Below are 15,080 nucleotides of genomic sequence, written 5' to 3' on the forward strand. Positions count from 1 at the left end.
GTTTGGCACACAGGTAACACTAACACTTCAGTGAAATAACTGCTTCAAACACCCCTTTAGGGGCTGCCAGCTGGAAGGGACACAGGGGAAGCCCCAAACTGTAGGCAAGCAAGGTGTCAGATAATCCACGCTGTCTCACAGGTGAAAATCACCCTAAAGAGGTGCCACAAATCCAGCTGTTCAGCACAAATTACAGTTCTCCACAAAAACTGGCCCAGGCCAATTCAGAGAAATATTAAAATTACCTAAGACTTTGTGTTCAACAGGAAATATTGTACATGCACTAGATTGTTACTAAACATTAGATTTAAGAAATCATCAAAAGCCATCTGCTCCTGTTTATACACCAGAACCCTGACAGGTAAAAGCACTGGGAAATACACACATAATTACGATGCTGAAGGGAAAAAAAAAAATCCACAAATTCAACATGACAGCCAGAAAACCTGCTACAAAAAGTAGCCTTCTCCTATTCCTCTCACTTGATGTCACCACATTCATGCATCTCAGTAACAGGACGGCTTTCAAAGCTTTTCAAATGCAGGTAGAGGGGAAGCCTTTCCTCTGTAAAGGATGATGTAGGATTATGGTGCTGCCCATCAAAGTATCTTTTCTGTAAGAGGCACAAAAATTTCTGTGCCTCCCCCTCCTTTTGGTATCAACTGAACAGAGCTGGTCAGGCCAGAGGGGAGTCAGATCTGTCAGGCCTCTTCAGAGCATGGCCAGCACTCAACTCAGCCACTTGTTTTCAATGACAGAGAAACAAAGTCATAAAGAAAATCCAAATCTAAGCCTAAAAAAGTTTTTTGCTATTTAGAAAGTTATTCCTTAACTTCTGATTAAGCAATTTCAGCACGTATGGCTCATGGAAACCACGCACTGAAGTCAGGGTCTCTTCAAAAGACAAAAAGAAAAGTTTGAAAAATGACCTAAATCTGTACTGGGGGTTGCATGTTTGTGTTACCACCAGTGTCTGGAGGGCTGGGGAAGTACCAATGGAAATGCACACACATGGATCTGCCCTGCTGGATGGAATATGCCTTTCCAAGGCCAGCACCTGGGCTTTGGCCTTGGTGAGGACATGGTGCATCCCCCCAGACCCCGGCAGGGCCATCAGCCCCCCAGGAGCCCTCAAACCATCCCCTAGGAAAGACCTTGCCAAAATCCCTGCCGGCAGGAGTCTCCACCTGCTGCAGGGGCCCCCTGTAACAAGTGGCTCCAGGGGAGCCTGAGGCTGGGCCGGGCTACCTCGGTGCCAGGCTACAGGTCCCTTTGTTCGTTCCTTCCTCCCGCGCGCTTTTTGTCTCGGAACGCTCCGCGCCAGCCCTGGCTTCTCACTCCCTCCTAACCAGCCTTTTCATGACCTGGATCATTCCACAGAAAGCCGCCCAGGACCTGATTCAGTTTTCCCTGAATTTCGCAGTTTCATTTGACGAATGTGCTGCGAGAACCTGAGACACATCCTTTTAATCTGAATGACTCAGGGTAATTTAACTTGATTTTATTAAAACGTCGGCACGATTGCCGCACGTTCAGCACAAAGGAATTAGACTGGGAGGTTAAGAATCACCATTAGGGATACCAGCAGCTCCCTCTAGTTGGAAAGTGCATTATTATTGTCCCTGAAGAGCCAGTAAATAGCAAAGATCCCCAAATATTACAAGCTGCTTATACCAAGTGGCTTGGGACCTTGCGCTGGAATACATAACCCTTGTAGATCCATTGGCTGCAATGGATTCCTCCCTCTTCAATGAAAATAACTTTTTGTTATCTACGGTGGGGACTTCCGATTTTTTTTTTTTTTTAAATATGTTAACTAGTGAAAAATTTAAAAATCCCAGCATGTGACAAGGAATCCACCCTGGAACAAAAAAACCTGCCGCACGTTAAGAGCGGCGATCTCCAAACCAGCTTTCGCTGAAATTTAAAATAAGCGTCAGAGCGTGCATATGCTTTAAATAAATATAGGGTTTCAGATATTGATCCAGAAGCCACCTCCTTACATTTCCATGGCTTTGAAACTAAAGAAGAGGCTTTTTAGCCTGAGGGGTTAAAAGTGTGGGTGTGGAAGTGGGCTTTTGTTGGAAAAATTAGCAATGCTATGAGTCATTGTGCATTAGCGGCAGAATAGTTTTGCATCTTGTATGAATCCAGACACCATATGCCATGCGGGGCCGGCCGGCGCTGCGGTGCCACGTGGGCATCCCCAGCGGAAAGGCTGTCGGAGCGCGGCGGCGCGGCCAGCCCGGTCCGCCGGACATTGTCGGGAGCAGCAGGAACAGCTGGTAAGCCAGCAGAGCCCCGCTCGCCCGGCCCGCATGCTAATGAGCCGGCCGGCAGCACAAAGCCCCGAGCCCGGGGGAGCGACCCCGGGGCCCGCGGGAGCCGGGAGAGGGCTCGGAGGAGCGAGCGCGCCGCCCGCTCCGCCCCGACGGTGGCACCGAGAGCGGCACCGAGAGCGGCACCGAGAGCGGCACCGCCAGTGACACCGCACCGAGAGCGGCACCGAGAGTGACACCGAGAGTGACACCGCACCGAGAGCGGCACCGAGAGCGACTCCGTACCGAGAGCAACATCGAGAGCAGCACCGCCAGTGACACCGCACCGAGAGCGACATCGCCAGTGACATCTCACCGAGAGCGGCATCGCCGGTGTCACCGCACCGCCACTGGCACTGAGAATGGTGCCGCACCGAGAGTGGCACCGCTGGGCCACTGGCACTGATGGTGGCACCGCCGGTGACATCACACTGCCACCGGCGCTAAGAGTGGCACCGCTCTACCAGTGACACTGCCTGTCCTGCTCCACTGGCCCCGCTTCTGCCAGCGCCCCTCACTCACAGCCCAGCCATGGAAACAAACACAACTGGCCTTGCTTTTCACCGACCTGTCTGTGACAAAACCCAAACAGAAACAACGCCGGGAAGCTGTGAGCGGGAATTCACAGGAAAGGCACAACAGAGCTTTAGCTACGCACATCCCTTCAAAGTAACGGCAGGAAATGGCAGTCATTAAAAATTACTTTGAGAAGACACAGAACGCGAATCTCTTGCAAGAGTCACCATGAAATGGAATAAAGCACTTCTTAGTAACCCAAATATACCAATTTTGCTTCTGTCAAAGAACCAAAGCATGAGCGAGCGCCTCTGGTGAAACACGAGTTGAAGGCTCTTTGTGTAACCCGGGAGAAAACACGAAGCACGCCAGTACAGGTGCTTGCACCTCTCTGTAGCCCGCACCTTCCCATGAAGGGGATGTTTGCTGCTCACAAACCAAGCCCCGTACCACTTGTGCGTCCTGCCTGTGAGGCATCCCCCACCCCAGGCTCTATCACACCACCCAAACCACACTGCTCCCAGCAAGATCTGAACTTCCCAGTCTCTGGCAGGGCTCAAAGAAGTGTGGCTGTGTGTTTTAGGAGCCTTGTTTGCAACCAGTACACACATACTAGCACATATGTCATTTAGAAATCCAAGGCTGAGTTTGTTGTGTTGGATTTTTTCCCTGACATGTATCACACAGTGAACTCACCTTTCATCTAAAAACACATTATATTCCCGATGTCACTTAACTCCAGGTTTGTTTATGGAACTCTCCATTGTATCAGCCAGCAAAGAAGAGCTTCCACTACCGGGGTTTATCTAGTGCTGCACAGATGCTGCCCACAGATCAGCAGTTTAAAACTGTCAGAATGAGCCTGGGACTTCCTCAAGAACCCTCAGCAAACCTGGCAGCTCCCAGGCACGGGGGAGGACAGTGGCACCTCATGTTACAGTGACAAAATAAAGGGCACTGCTGCCACGCAGCCTCTGGCTGCTCCCTGCCACCCCAGCAATGCGAGCACAAGCTGTGTGTCTGACAAGGGCCCGCCAGCAGGTTCAGGAATGGACACGAAACAGAAAACAGAGCAATGTGATCCCACTGTGTCCGCGCAGCGCGGCAGCACGTAGAGTTCAGACCTGCAGAAGCGTTTTCTACTCTTTAGATATGCGCTGGCGGGACGCAGTGGATTCTCTGCAAGTCCATGAAGAGCTCTATGAATGAGAGCGGAGGAGCCGCCTCCACAATCCCATGTAATGCCACCTAAAAGCTTTGCCTTGCATGACTTATCACAGGCTGGAGCAGATTAGAGGCATCGATCGCTGCCTGGAGAAGGTTCTGGCTGTGAGGAGGGAAGGCAGAGCGGACACATAGCCTGGCCATCGATCGGCTGAGGGGGGCTGTGCAGGATGGGGGGCAGAGCTGGCCCGTCCACGGCCCCTGTCAGGTCTGGGCATCCCTGGCCAAGGGTGGACCCTGCTGCTCCCCACAGCCACTGGCCACCAACAGGCGCTCGTGCCAGCCAGGGCCAGCTGCCGGCAGAAAGCCGTCAGGTGCCGTGTCACATAAATTGTCACAGCTCCTGTGACACGTGCTTTAGAATTTCATAGCCATTTCTATCAGCATCGATATAGCTGGAGGGCACCACTTCTTGGGATGAAATAAAGGGGACAAACTGTGAACCCTCCCTGAAAGGAGTAACAGGCTTTCCATCTCATTTCCCCGGTGTGATCAAACACTGCCTCGTACCCACAGCAGAGCTCCAAATGCCAGTGCCACAAAACACACACTGAGAGGGACACAAAACACCACACGAGCCTCCTGAACATTTGACAGCCATTCATACCATTAAGTCCATCACAAGAAAATACCTTTCTTTCACAGATAAAGCAGGTAAGAAGATCATGCACTCCCTATTAGGTTAATCAGAATTTGGCTTAAGCCAAGAAAGGGATTTCATTCAGAATTTGAAGCCAATGTTCTTTGCTTAATCTTCTTGGCTCCAGATATTAACACATCTAGGATATATTAGTATGTTAATATCTGGATGAGATGCAATGAATTGAAGTTATGGGTGTCTCTTTTGTTAGGTATTTAGATGGAATTTTGGCTTTACCCCATCGAGCTGCTGGCTGGCACAGGTCAGCAGGCACACCACTGCCATTACAGAGGAGAAAACTGTGGGCGAGTTACTCATGCACCAAATCACTTCTCCAGGGTCAAGGCTGTGTTTCCCTCAGGCCCATAAAAAGGAGCGCAAAGTGGGAGCTGGGAAATGGTGACATCCAGTGCACAGATATTACATAAGGAGTTCTCAACCCCACCGTGCTCATCGGTGCTTCTCCAGCGCACAGACACTTCCAGCACCTGATGTCACAGCAAAGTGGAAGTGCAGGGGTCAACAGGCAGAATGAGAATCAAACCCCTCTGCTGCCCATAAAAACAAGCCAATGTATCCCAGAAGTGAGACTGTGCACAGAGATAATTTTATAATCAATGTGTTAATAAACCCCAGCAAGAGCTAGCTCCCTATTTACTCATTCACAGGAAGTACACGTAGTAAGTTGAATTGCTAAGAACATAATTTAAAGACCATCAGAAACCCAGGAAAAACACAGGGAAGAAGTCCACTGGTGCTGGCACATGGGACATGCTCCACCCTCCCCGAGGCAGATTACAAAGAGCTCCTCAAAGCTGAAGCAACGTTTCAGACATGTTGAGATCTTTCCTACTTTTCTCTAAATTCAGTTAGCATCCCAGACAGGAAGGACTGGGAGTACAAGGGTTATTTTGCAAAGGTGGGAAAAAAAACCCAAAGTGGTAAGATACTCGAAACAACAGTGAAACAATTTTTAAATTAAACCAATTCAATTAAGGCTCCATTTGGAAAGACAACCCGGGCAGTGAGAATTGCATTTCTCAGGGGATTCTAAGAGAAGCTTTTTGCTCAGACATCACTCTCTCCAAATCCCTAAGTCTTTCTGGAGACCAGGATTGAATTATGGGACAACCAAAGTGCCTGACACCTGCCAAACTAGCTACATTTCATGACTGAAGGCTGACTAGCACCTGAGCTTAGAACTTGTCAGCTTAGCCAGCAGCTGCCCATCAGCCACAATACCTCGGTGCAAACCCTTGGTTTCCCCCAGTATTTATTATCCTCAGACAAGAGCAGCTCCCAGAGAGGAGCTCTGCTGCAGTTCAGTGTCATGGCACTCCAGATCACACAAGCGTTGGAAAACCTTCCCAGCACGCAGGTCGTTTCGCACAAGCTAGAAGAGCGCTCAGAGATGCACTTTTACAGCCCCACTCCCATCAGTTTTTGAAAAAATCAACATTGCTGGAACCAGAACAGGCCCTTGCTTAGCTATGACATATAATAATTTGTTTGCAAGGGAGGCTGTTCTTTTCTTTCCCCAGCACATACAAAAGATGCACTCAAAAACCTGCATAAATATATTCCTTTCAATGCAACAACTGCAGTAAGCTGAAATACTATTTTGTGCTCTTGTAAAATTTAAGTCATCCCATTACTTATAATTTCTGTAAGTCTCAGTCACATTTAAAGTCAGATTCTGCCTGAAAAAGCAGCCTGTAGAGGCTGCTGGAGCACATTGCCTCACGCTCAGCAGTTACCCAAGGATGGCAAGAGTCCCAATTAGCAGGGGCTGCAGCCGCTCAGCCTCAGCGCTCCATGGCACCGAGGGGGGAATAAAATGGGAATTTGGAACATAAACTGACATATAGCCATCCCTGCCCATGGAAGCACTGCAGCAGTGGCAGGGACTGCGCTGTTCCAAAAACAACTGAGCTGTGCATGCAACACCCTGGTCTGCCTCCTGCGCAGTGCCATCGTGTGCCCTTTGATGGACACAAAGAACCTGTAACCAGAACAGCTCTAAACTGACGTTTAAATACACTGAATTGTTTTTTAACGGATCTCTTGCCCTAATGAACTCCTTAAAACCAAAAGCGTTACATGAACGCAAAAAAAACAAAACAAAAAACCACGAGATTAAAAAGAAGTCAGGTGTGGTCTGCCATAGTTACCTTCTTCATTTTCAAAGAGATTTCCAAGAGAAATGTGGAATTTGTGTCATCATGACCAAGGGGCTGTGGGCAGCAGGATGCTCCCGCGGCTCTGCGGTCCCGGTCCCCATGGAAACCGGACTCGGATATTGTCCTCCACTCGCTGGAGCACCAAGTCGGGAGCCTTTTGTGCCTGATGAGATTTCTTCCACAACCTTCCAGCAACAGACCCTACAGCTTCCTCCTGACTCTTTCCTAATTGAGATGCAAATTAATCTCTGTGCCTGATTACACTTCCCTTACAGCCCCTGACAAGTGCAGCTGTAGACAGAGTTTACAGACTTTCGAACAAGTGACTTCAGCTGTCACTGCTGGCAAGAGGCTGCCCTGGCTCCCCAGCACCACGCAGGGATGAACAGCACACGGATGAGTCCCTGCAGCTCCTTCACACCCAGCCACTGCTCCAGCACGAGCACCACGGACACAGCACCTTATCCCCAGTGAACCGCTGACACCAGTGTTCCATCTGTTTGTAACCACACCGGAGCCCAGACGTTGTCAGCTACTGACCCTTATAGCAGGGATGCTGCTTTTTTACGTGACCCACGTGCCCAAGAGAAGCTGCAGATCCTCCTCAGCTCTGCCTCACTCTGGACTGCAGCCCTCATCCCAGCTACAGTTATGACTGGGGTGTGCCAAATGTTGTCCCTCACTTTGCTGGGAACATTGCTTTCCATTTCTCCCTTCCACTAACATTTTTTGAGTTATTTCCATCTCCAGTCTGATAAAGGTACTTTCATTGGCTTGCCTCCTGGCCACAGCAAACACCAGACCCGAGTCACTCGCCCTTTGGGGGCTGCACTGGACAGGCCCAAAGATCACCTTTACACATCCACGCTCTCAGTTCCAAGTGGCTTTAGCATACCTCAGAGTCTGTATTATCCATAGAACAAATCACAGACAGCTTTCCCTCCTGCTCCAGCAGCGCCCTGATGGGACTGCCCACCACATCCCCCTTTGTCCCATCGCAGGAGTTTCTCAATCCACTTCCATTCATCACACAGACAAGTGGCAGCTCATTCACTACCGGCAGCACTGGTGCAAGAGCAGACGCAGAAAGAGGCAGAAAAGAACATGAGGACAGATGCTGCCTCAGCCCTGTGCAGATCAGTGCTCTGTGCTGTGGTGTCTGCTCAGCTCTGCCACCCCAGGGATCTCAGGGAGACCCCCTTGGATGTCAGGGAGACTCCCCTGGACAGCAGGGGCACGGCCAGCTGGGGAGTGCTGCTCACCCAAAACACTCAACAACAAAACATGGGAGGGCTCCGGCTGGAGCAGTTTCATTCTTATAACTGCTGCTACTCATGTCCATTTTACTACACTGTTACTTTAGTATTAAACACTGAGAAACAGACGGATTGAGCTAATCCTCCACAGCAGAGTTTCAGGAATTTGTCTGATTTCTCTCAAGAGACAGAAGAAAACACAATGAGCCTTGACTCGCCTGCCAGGCATTGCCACAGTTTGCACAACCACCACCATTTGCTTTACAATGAGTAAACAATTAGTTATGAACACAAATCTATTTAACCACAACGCTACTTTAAATTTCTGAGGATTTTTGTAAAGTATACCGGAGGAAATTTAGCCTTTAAAAAAACCCTAATGAGTACCTTGAGGATAGTCCATGTTTCAAAAATGTGCATTTCAAACGAATTCCTCAATGCTCTTTCAAAGATCAAAACATTTCACAAACTCTGTCTCAAAGCCACATTATTAGAAAAATACTCAGATGAAATGCTCCCCAGAGAAAGCAAAGTGCAGTGAGTGTCTGTCCTGAGGTAAGTGATGTGGTTAGCAAAACAAGCTATGAAATGCGTGGTGGCATTACGAGACGAGCCCAGCCTGGGTGCAAACCAGAGCTAACACTGTGGGGCTTGTGCAGCACCCAGGAACCACAGCCTGTGTCACAAGTCCTGTCCCAGAGAAGCACATCCTCCAGCCACCTTCCAGCCACTGGTGGAAAACAAGTTCTGAAAAGGCCCAAACACAGGTGTGGCTGGAATGAAAGTGGAGTTTGGAACCTGAAACATCTGTATCTGAGGACAAATTCCCATCTGCCTTATTAATATAATGAGTCCAAGTAAATTTAATTGGATAGGATAAGAGCACGGCTGAGCTCTGGCTACCAGCCTGATGTACACAGTCCAAAACTTCTATTGGTGTGAAAGAAAGCTGGGAGTTACCACTTCTCACAGATCAAAGCACCAGTGCTGAGCCCAAGGCCAGCAGCAGCAAGACAGACAGATGCCCCTGGTGAGAGACTCCTGCGACACCACCTTTCCATTTTGGAAACACTGGATGGCAGCTGGGCAGGAAGCACTGAGAACATCGAACCGGACACGCAGAAAGCTCTGACCTTTGCCAACAGAAGCAAACAGGAAGGATTTTCATCTCAGCCTACCTGCCTGCAGGACGGTGCTCCAGGTGAGGACCCTGCCAAGGGGAGCCTTGCCCCGTGGAGAAAGGATACAAGCTCTGGTAGAGTGGGATGAGGGACTTGACGGCTCTGCTGGCGTTGATGCACGTGGCACAGATCAGGCTGGGCAGCAGCTGCGCGGTCACGATGGCGCCGTCGAAGAGGGGACCAAAAAACGGCACCTGGGCACCCCAAAACAGAAAAGCAGGCTTCAGAACCACTGCAAGACACTGGGACAGCACTTTGCCACCAAACAGCGTGACCTCGCTGTCTCCCACGCTGAGATTTGCAGTGTGCCATTCATCCCCCAAGCTGGTGAGTGTTTAAATCCCCCGTGAGTGCCCTCAGCACACTGCACAGACACACACACAGACACGTCTCACAACACTCTGCTGGCCAAGCACAAGCTTTGTACGCCTAGAAACTGAGGCCATCTATGAATTTGCAATCAATACGCCTTTGGCAGTGGATAGTAGGAGCTGTTTTCCATCTGGGATCCCAACAGGAGACTCGGATTCACTGGCTGACTCAAACACTAGCAGGAGGCTTTGCAAAGACATATTTACTTCAGATAATCCTCTATAAACTCCTTCCGCGGATTTCGCAGAAGAGGAAAAAGCCTCAAACTGGTCCAAGATAAGGAGGTGTGTGGAAGGCAGAGGAAATGGCAGAGCAGGGGCAGAACCACAAGGTCAGGACAGGTACAAAAGGGCCCAGGTGCCCAAAAGCTGCTCCTTCAGGGCTACCTCCACAGGAAACCCCTGTGTGACGTCCTCTGGTGACCTAAGGCTCTGCACACAAAGACCACACCAAGTACAAGAGATGCTTTATAAAAGTAAACCGTGCCCAGAATTGCAGACACAAAACGGACCTGAGCCTGCCAAACCCGGAGAATTTTGATGTTCAAATACATAACTTTCAGTACTTGCAAGTGCTCCAACTCATTTCCCTCTCACAGACTCAAAATGAAAAAAACAACCCCCCAACTAAAGCCCTAGACAGAAGCCAGCAGCAATTATCAATATTTAAGCTATGGATTTTTTCCATCTGTACAGAGGCTTATCACATAAATAAATACCCTCTATTATTCTTCTCCAACTGCTTGTGGGTGACTGTGACAGTCATTCAATAAATGGACAAAGGGAATAATATAAATCCCTTGCATCTAGGGAATTCCTCTAATTAGAAGTGGCAATGAATTACAGAAGAAATTTGGGTTTAATGTAACATCTGCAAATGACAGCTGTCTCTGCACACACTTCTTCTGTCATTCCTTTACTTAAAATAATTACCCACCCCCCTCCAAAAAAAAACAAAACAAAAAACCAGCAAAGTGTAAAATGTTTCCATAGTGGTTTTGCCTTCTTTTCAATTTTTTTAAATTTACTGCTTGCATTGCTATCCAGGCAGTTGGAAGGGAAGGGGAGAGAGGAAAATCTATGCCACCAAAAAGATAACATTATGGAGCATCAAGTTTTGCCTCTTTAGGCAGTAATGTCTTTAAGTGATATTTTTATCCCATGCACTGTCTGGAAGCATTGGCAGCAAGAAAAAAGAAGGTAAAAGTACAGATAAGGAGGTTAAGTACATACTAGTGTTAAAGTGACACCAGCACACAAACACCAGATATGTAAAGTCAGATCAGCAGATGCTGCTGGGGCAGGGAAATTCCCTGCCGGACTTTTTGGACAAGTAGGTTTTGCTTACAGCACTCGCATTCACAGTTTCACACCCAGCAGGACCTGGGGAGCAGGGCAGGCTTTCTCAGCACTGCAGTACAGCATTTCCAGGTGTGAGCTGTGGATAGGTGCCTGGTTTGTGCCCTAGGGTGGATCCTGGCCAGGGAGAGCAGCAGCGGAGCCGAGGGCTGCAGAGCCCGCCGCAATCCAAGCGCGCACAGAGCCCGGGATTGTTCATTCCCGAGCACATCCAGCAGCCTCGCCGAGGGCCACTGAAGTCACTGGAGCTGCCTCTCTCTCAGCAGTTTCCATCTGCACGGGTTAGGGCTCTCTGCCCTAACAAGGGCCGGGGGGAGGCCAGAGGAACGCGCAGGGAGCGCTCCCTGCTCCGCACCCAACACCCAGTCCGGGAAAACAGGGATTCGGTGACCACCTCAAACCAACAGCCTGCTTTGACAGGAATCGATTACCAAAGCAGAAGAAAAGGTCCCCTTCTGCGAGTACTCCAAATGTCACTGCAAGTTATCCGTGAAGCAAAAATTAATATTCAGCCCGCTGCAAACACCTGCTTTGTTCCAATTTCCAGCAGCAAAATCATTATTTCTGCTGCCCGCAGTAAAAGTAGGCAAGGTTAAATAAACCTTCCGAGCACAAAGACTTCCCCTCTCCAGCGAGCAGCACTAGTTAAAAGAGTGGGGAATGGGTAAATTATTGTACCAAATGGCTGAGAATTAATCTCTGATGACGAGCTGCAATCTAACGAGGCATCTGTGTCCCAGGGAACCCGCAGCATGTCCCTGGCGGTATGTGCAGTGCGGAGCCTGCCTGGCATGCTTTGTCCCCCTCTCGCAGGCAGCTTTTCCTCTCATTGTTCCCAATATCCTCGTGCATCTGTGACGCGTGGAATGCATTCACACTAACAGACTTACTATTGTCTTCCCTCCCAAGCTTTGTCGGGCAAAGACTGCAGCACGGTTCCTGATAATTATATTGCTTAATTAATCAAGACAAAAAAAATTTGCAAATCATTGCCTGGTTGCCAAGCAGGGAGATCAAAAATGAAAACAATACAAGCTGAAGCAACATAACAAAAGTAACAGCTATCTGATCAGAAATTCTTCTGTAATGAAGCTATTAATGCTAAAGCGGTTAATGTTAACATTGCTCCAGGTGTCTCTACTTGGCTGCAAACAAAAAGGCTAACATTATGGATATAAAAGGCCAAATGTTGCCATGGATTCTGTAACCTGATAGAGAGGACAGCCTTTTCATTCGATTAGGGAATGCAATTTAAATGCCAGGGACTGAAGCCAAACAACAGACATTTCTCTCTGCAAGGCTCGTTCATTCACCCTGGGGTCAGTAGCTGGTGAACAAAAGGTCAGCCACACTTGCCCTGGAAATGTCTGGATTAATTTTATTACATTGTAATGGTTTGTACTTTAAACGTAGGGATAACACTAAATTTCCAGTTAGCTCTTCTTCTGGCTGGTTTTGACTAATATGTGAGATGACACAGCTTTTCTCCATCGCTCCAGAGAAGTCTCAAGCGTGTCCCCTAACGCCACATTCTCATTTCCCTGATGGAACCTTAAAAGCTAAAATGCTCAAAAACTAAACTGCTCAGCTCAACACCAAGTGTAAAAAAAAACCCCAACAACCCACTATTAGAAAATTTTCAAGTTTGAAATGTCTACTGCCAAAGCACCGATCGTCAACATCCAACAGCTCCATCACTCACAACTCAAAAAAAACAGTGTTTACAGCTGGTCAATATGGGATATGATGGAGGCATTCATCAAAGCTGGCTACTCCTTTGGACAAATACTGTCCCTCGTATAAGAGTATTTATCACACTGACTACTGTCACAAAGTATATTTTATGCATATTTTTGCATCCATAATGTACCAGACGAGCATTTATTGAAGCGGCTTTTTCATACACATGCACAGATGTACACACACACACCTCTGACACTTTGCAAAAAAATGCTTTTTTTTTTCCCAAAATGTGTCTCAGCTGTGAACGTCCCATACTTTGTTTGATGACAGGATGTCCAATGCCTGCATCATCCCACCCAGCCAGGTGACAATGACAGTCCCAGGGGCATGTGAGGTTCTGCTCAGTGCCGTGCGTACAGCAGTGACCCAACACCACAGGAGGAACTCAAATCAGGAGTGGTGTGCTTTCACTGCCTCAGAGGACACTGACAATGGTTTCAACACTCGTCTTTGCCCAGTAACTCCTGTGGGCTGAGAATTCTCAAGTGTTTCTCTAAGTAAGTTATTTTCTCTAAGTGCAAAGAACGGCTATAAAGGGAATGAGCAGTCACTCTGATCACCACAAGTAACTCCAGTTTTAAAGTTACCTCGTGGCTCAGCTCACCTTTCACCTGAGAGGGACAGACTGATTGAGATGGACAGACTGATCTTGCATTCACTGGGGAAAAAAGCAACCCCCAAACTCTAAAGCACCGAGCTGCGCTTACAGCGGCACCACGACTGCCGCTCCCTCGCCGAGCGCAGCAGAGCCAGCGAAGGAGCCAGGACGTACCTCGGGTTTCTTCATGATCTCAATGAAGAACATGTGGTTCTTCATGGGGTAGATGATGATGAGGACGTCCCCGAAGTCAGTGGGGATGATGCCCCGGCGGTAGTTGCGGGTGTGCTCCGACCACACGATGTGAACCTCGTCGTTCCCCAAGTGACGGAGCTGCAACAGCAAATTGGCTCTTTATTAATCCGAGCGATAACCACGCTGCACCGGGGGTCACGGCTCACAAATTGAATTACAATGCTCCATAGCAGGAATATTTCATTACGGAAAAGTTAAAATATTGTTTTTCTCCAGTTGCTCATGAAAGCATCAGCTCAATAATTTGCTTCATTTAGAACTCATTGTTGTCTGATGGCTTAATTAAGTCATTATCAAACTAGCCATTAGCATGGTATGTAAATGTACATTACCTACAGTGATTTAAAATGGAAAACCGAATTACTGGAACAAAGCATTAACCAACGGAGCATTGTATTCCTGCTAAAATAAGGCAGCTGTCACAGAAATATGAAATGCCTTGACTCAGAATGTGGAGAAACTGCCTGTCATGAACCACTATAACTGAATTTATTATCCACAAACACCTCCTCACTGACTATGTCTGGAGGGGGCTCCTGCCTGAAACGTTAGCAAAATACCTGGGCAGTGTGAAGTACAGAAGAATGGGAAATACTGTGGGAGTTACACCTTTTCATCTGGAGCAGAGCTGCACAAAATACAGATAAAATTTAAATGTGACATACACAGAAAGCATCCGAGAGCCTGTGTGTGTGTGTGTGTGCTTGCCCTGCTGCTGGAGGAGCTGGAGGTGATCTAACAGATGGCAAAAACTATTTGGCAATCACGTACAAGCCTTGCACAATGGCTTCAACTGTAAGCTTTAAAGTTAAAATGTAATCCACATGCACAATGCCAGCTCCAAGCATAAAGAGAATTTAAGTCCCACTTAAAGCTTAAAAGACACCCCCCACCCTCCAATTTGGTGCTACCCCTGGAACAATGTGCACAATAGACTGAACAAAGAAGCCAAAACGAAGCTCTGCTACTTCAGTCTGTGTGGGGGTAGAGAAAAAAGGGAAAAGAAGGTGGTGATTTTCACTGGGAAATAACAACTAACCCCAACACGCTTTGGATCAGACCACACTGTGCTGATGAAACTCCCCTATTCAGAACCAGGCAGTGCCTTTAGAAGGAAGAACTTTCACTCTCCTACATATTGATGGCAAACTGGACCCCCTCAGTCATGAGAGAAATGTGGCAAAACCAACACAACACTGTGAAAAATCAAAAGAAGTTACCACTGTGAACTTGTCTTACAGTTCATGTTCCAGCAGAATGGAGTAAAACTCAGTTTCCAGAAAAACCGAGATTCTCAGTTTATTTTAAATGAAACAGAAGATTGAGTTTTACTTACACCCATGAATAAAAGGTAATTTTAGCTCTGTTTGTTTAGCTCGGTTTGAAGAAAATATTTTTGTCTTAGAAAAACATGGGAACATTAACAATACTATAACTAG

General features: G+C 47.9%; 1 protein-coding gene across 1 annotated transcript in view; it reads right to left on the reverse strand.

Annotated features, from left to right (window-relative positions):
* RALGAPA2 (Ral GTPase activating protein catalytic subunit alpha 2) overlaps positions 1–15,080 on the reverse strand; it is a 93,664-nt gene that overhangs the window by 26,038 nt on the left and 52,546 nt on the right. The window contains exons 36-37 of the mRNA XM_062490735.1: positions 13,561–13,719; positions 9,382–9,509 (exon numbers count right to left, since the gene is read on the reverse strand). Coding sequence (XP_062346719.1) covers positions 9,382–9,509; positions 13,561–13,719 — 287 coding nt within the window. The remainder of the gene's footprint in view (positions 1–9,381; positions 9,510–13,560; positions 13,720–15,080) is intronic.

The sequence above is a fragment of the Cinclus cinclus genome, chromosome 3, assembly GCF_963662255.1.
Source record: "Cinclus cinclus chromosome 3, bCinCin1.1, whole genome shotgun sequence".
Taxonomy (NCBI): domain Eukaryota; kingdom Metazoa; phylum Chordata; class Aves; order Passeriformes; family Cinclidae; genus Cinclus; species Cinclus cinclus.